General features: G+C 46.8%; 1 protein-coding gene across 1 annotated transcript; it reads right to left on the bottom strand.

Annotated features, from left to right (window-relative positions):
- Positions 1 to 206: 206 nt before the first annotated feature.
- On the bottom strand, positions 207 to 2,013 carry CALHM6 (calcium homeostasis modulator family member 6). Its single transcript, XM_006164990.3, has 2 exons — positions 1,314 to 2,013; positions 207 to 942 (listed from the first exon to the last, which is right to left on the bottom strand). The coding sequence occupies exons 1-2, from the start codon at positions 1,839 to 1,841 to the stop codon at positions 508 to 510; spliced, it is 963 nt and encodes a 320-aa protein (XP_006165052.1). The 5' UTR covers positions 1,842 to 2,013; the 3' UTR covers positions 207 to 507.
- Between the last annotated feature and the right edge of the window lie 357 nt (positions 2,014 to 2,370).

Raw genomic sequence — 2,370 nt, 5'->3', positions numbered from 1 at the left:
TTTCTCATGACTCATTTTTATACTGTCTATATTAGAGCTATAAAATATACTAATTTGTTAATGACCATAGCTACCTCAGCCAAAATCCAGTGTGCTATTCAATGTGAGAGAACCAGATAAAATTCAGTAATTTTAAGTTTCATACAAGCTGTTGGCAAGAAACTGAGCTTGAAACTAACATCAGGTAACCTAGCAGAAAGTCGCCATTGTTGGTTACTAATATCTTTTATTTGAAAGCAGCATTAAAAAAGACTACAGTTATTATGTGAAAAGGTTCCTAAACTAGGAATACAAAAATTCTCATTTCTGGTTTGTCACTTTGGGTGATCCATTTCCCCTCTTTTTTCAGGGTAGGGATGGAAATAAAGAGGGCAAATTCTGTATTTTCATTTCAGATCTAAAATTCCACAATTTGGAAGAAAAGAAAAGCATTCATAAACAATACCTATGTTTACTTTTTAAAAATAAGTTCTTTTTAAAAAGGTATTCAAAATAACTTCTTTTGATTCATCCGTCAGGACACACAACAGGGATATTGTTTATACTAGTTGTGTCCACAAAGTCAAACATAGGAATTACTGCATCTCCTTCAGACGATCTGATACTATCATTCTTCTCTTCTCTGGAAACGTATTTGTGCAGCACGCTATAGTACTGTTCCTTCGGGTTGAAAGTATACAGCGATGAAATCTGCTGCCATTCTTTAATGCTTGGGGTATTGTTTTCCTTTGGATGCGAGCGCTCAAAGAAACATTTAACGTTCTCTTTTGCCAATTCAGTGGCATGCTCCTTGGCTTGACTTTTAAAGATTGTATGCTCTTGTTCTACATAGATTTTCCAGAATTTGAGCTGCATAAAACTAACTGGAGATAGACATTTGGCGACAAATGTGAAAATCAGAAGCACGAAGATCCCAGCTCCTATCAGGATCCAGCCCAGCACCTTATGGAAACACAACAATATAGCGATTTCGTCACTATTTTAAAAGAAAGTGTAAAACCCTCAGATAAAATTTAAACTACTGGCCTGCTATAATGATGAAAAAGTACGAGTTTCAGGTCTTACTCTTAGAGCAAGAACTGTCATGAACTTCCTTAACCTGACAGTACAGCTGCTTCTTGGAAAGTCAGCCACAGTCCAAGTCTAGCCAAAGGCCCAGAGAGGAGCCCCTAAGTCACTCCCTTAGAACTCAAAAAGTGTGGATTTCTGCAAATCCGGTAAAAGGAACATTCATTTGCAAGATTCACTCACATTCCATTGGCCTCCCCCCGAAGCTCAGCCCTTCCCAACCACATTCTGCGCCAGCGCCTGACCTGCGACTGAGCTTTGAGCTCCTTCAGGAGGTTTTGCACGTCGGATGCCTTCGCCTGATTGCAGGGCACCAGCGGCAGATCGGCTGCGCAGCTGGGGTCACGGCCAGAGCACAGGCGCGGCGCCAGGGAAGCGATCCCGCTGGCTGCGCATTCGTAGAAGGTACCCCCGAGCAGCGCCACAGCCACCCAGGTGAGGGGCGCGACCGCCGAGGTCGCGGTGAGCTGCAAGCACGCCAGGAAGCCGCTCCACCCGGAGCCGCAGGTCCTGTGGGCGCCCGACATGCAGCAGCCGGTCAGCAGGCGCCAGGTGCGCGCGCTCAGCGCGTAGCCCAGAAGGAAGAGCGCCAGCGCCGGCACCAGCAGGAAGGCCAGGCTGTAGCGCAGGTTCCAGGATGCGCTGCAGGGGCACTGGAACACCACCGCGGAGAAGAGGCGCTCTCCGCCTGCTGTCAGCAGGGTCACCAGGCCATAGCTCAGTGCGTTGTGGTGCTTGCGTTGCAGCTCCAGCACCTCCTTAAACTTCTCCATGGGTCTCCCACCCTAGGACACCGCGTAGAGGTCCAGATGTGTCTGCCTTTCCGCTGCCTTGCTCGTCAATGGTTTGGGAGGTTGCGGTCTGGGGTTGTTCACTCTGCTGAAAACAGCAGCTTCAGAAAAGGAAGAGGCCTTCTCGGGTCTTTTTAGGTTTCATTTTCCCATTTCCACCCAGCCATCTCTGGTTAGCTGACAAGACACCCTTGAACTTCCCGGACCCACCCTTAACAAAGGCAGAGGCCCTGTTTACTCGTCTCCCCCAAATTAGGAACTATGCCATAAGAATCACTTGTCTCCCCCAATTTAGGAACAATGCCAGAAGAATCGTTTTATTCTTGTATTGCCTTTGTGGCCTCCAGTCTGACTAGGAACCAGAGGACTTTTCTGACCCAGTGCAGCCAGTTGGACAAACAGGGAAAAAATACCAGACCAGAATTTCCTTTATTGCAGGCACTCCAGTCCCAATGCCAACTCCCAATAAGCTCAAATAATTACTAAAAAACTGGTCACTTACAGGAAATAT

This window comes from Tupaia chinensis, unplaced genomic scaffold (assembly GCF_000334495.1).
Source record: "Tupaia chinensis unplaced genomic scaffold, TupChi_1.0 Scaffold143787_1, whole genome shotgun sequence".
Lineage (NCBI taxonomy): Eukaryota > Metazoa > Chordata > Mammalia > Scandentia > Tupaiidae > Tupaia > Tupaia belangeri.
This window is presented reverse-complemented; position numbering and strand designations above follow the sequence as displayed.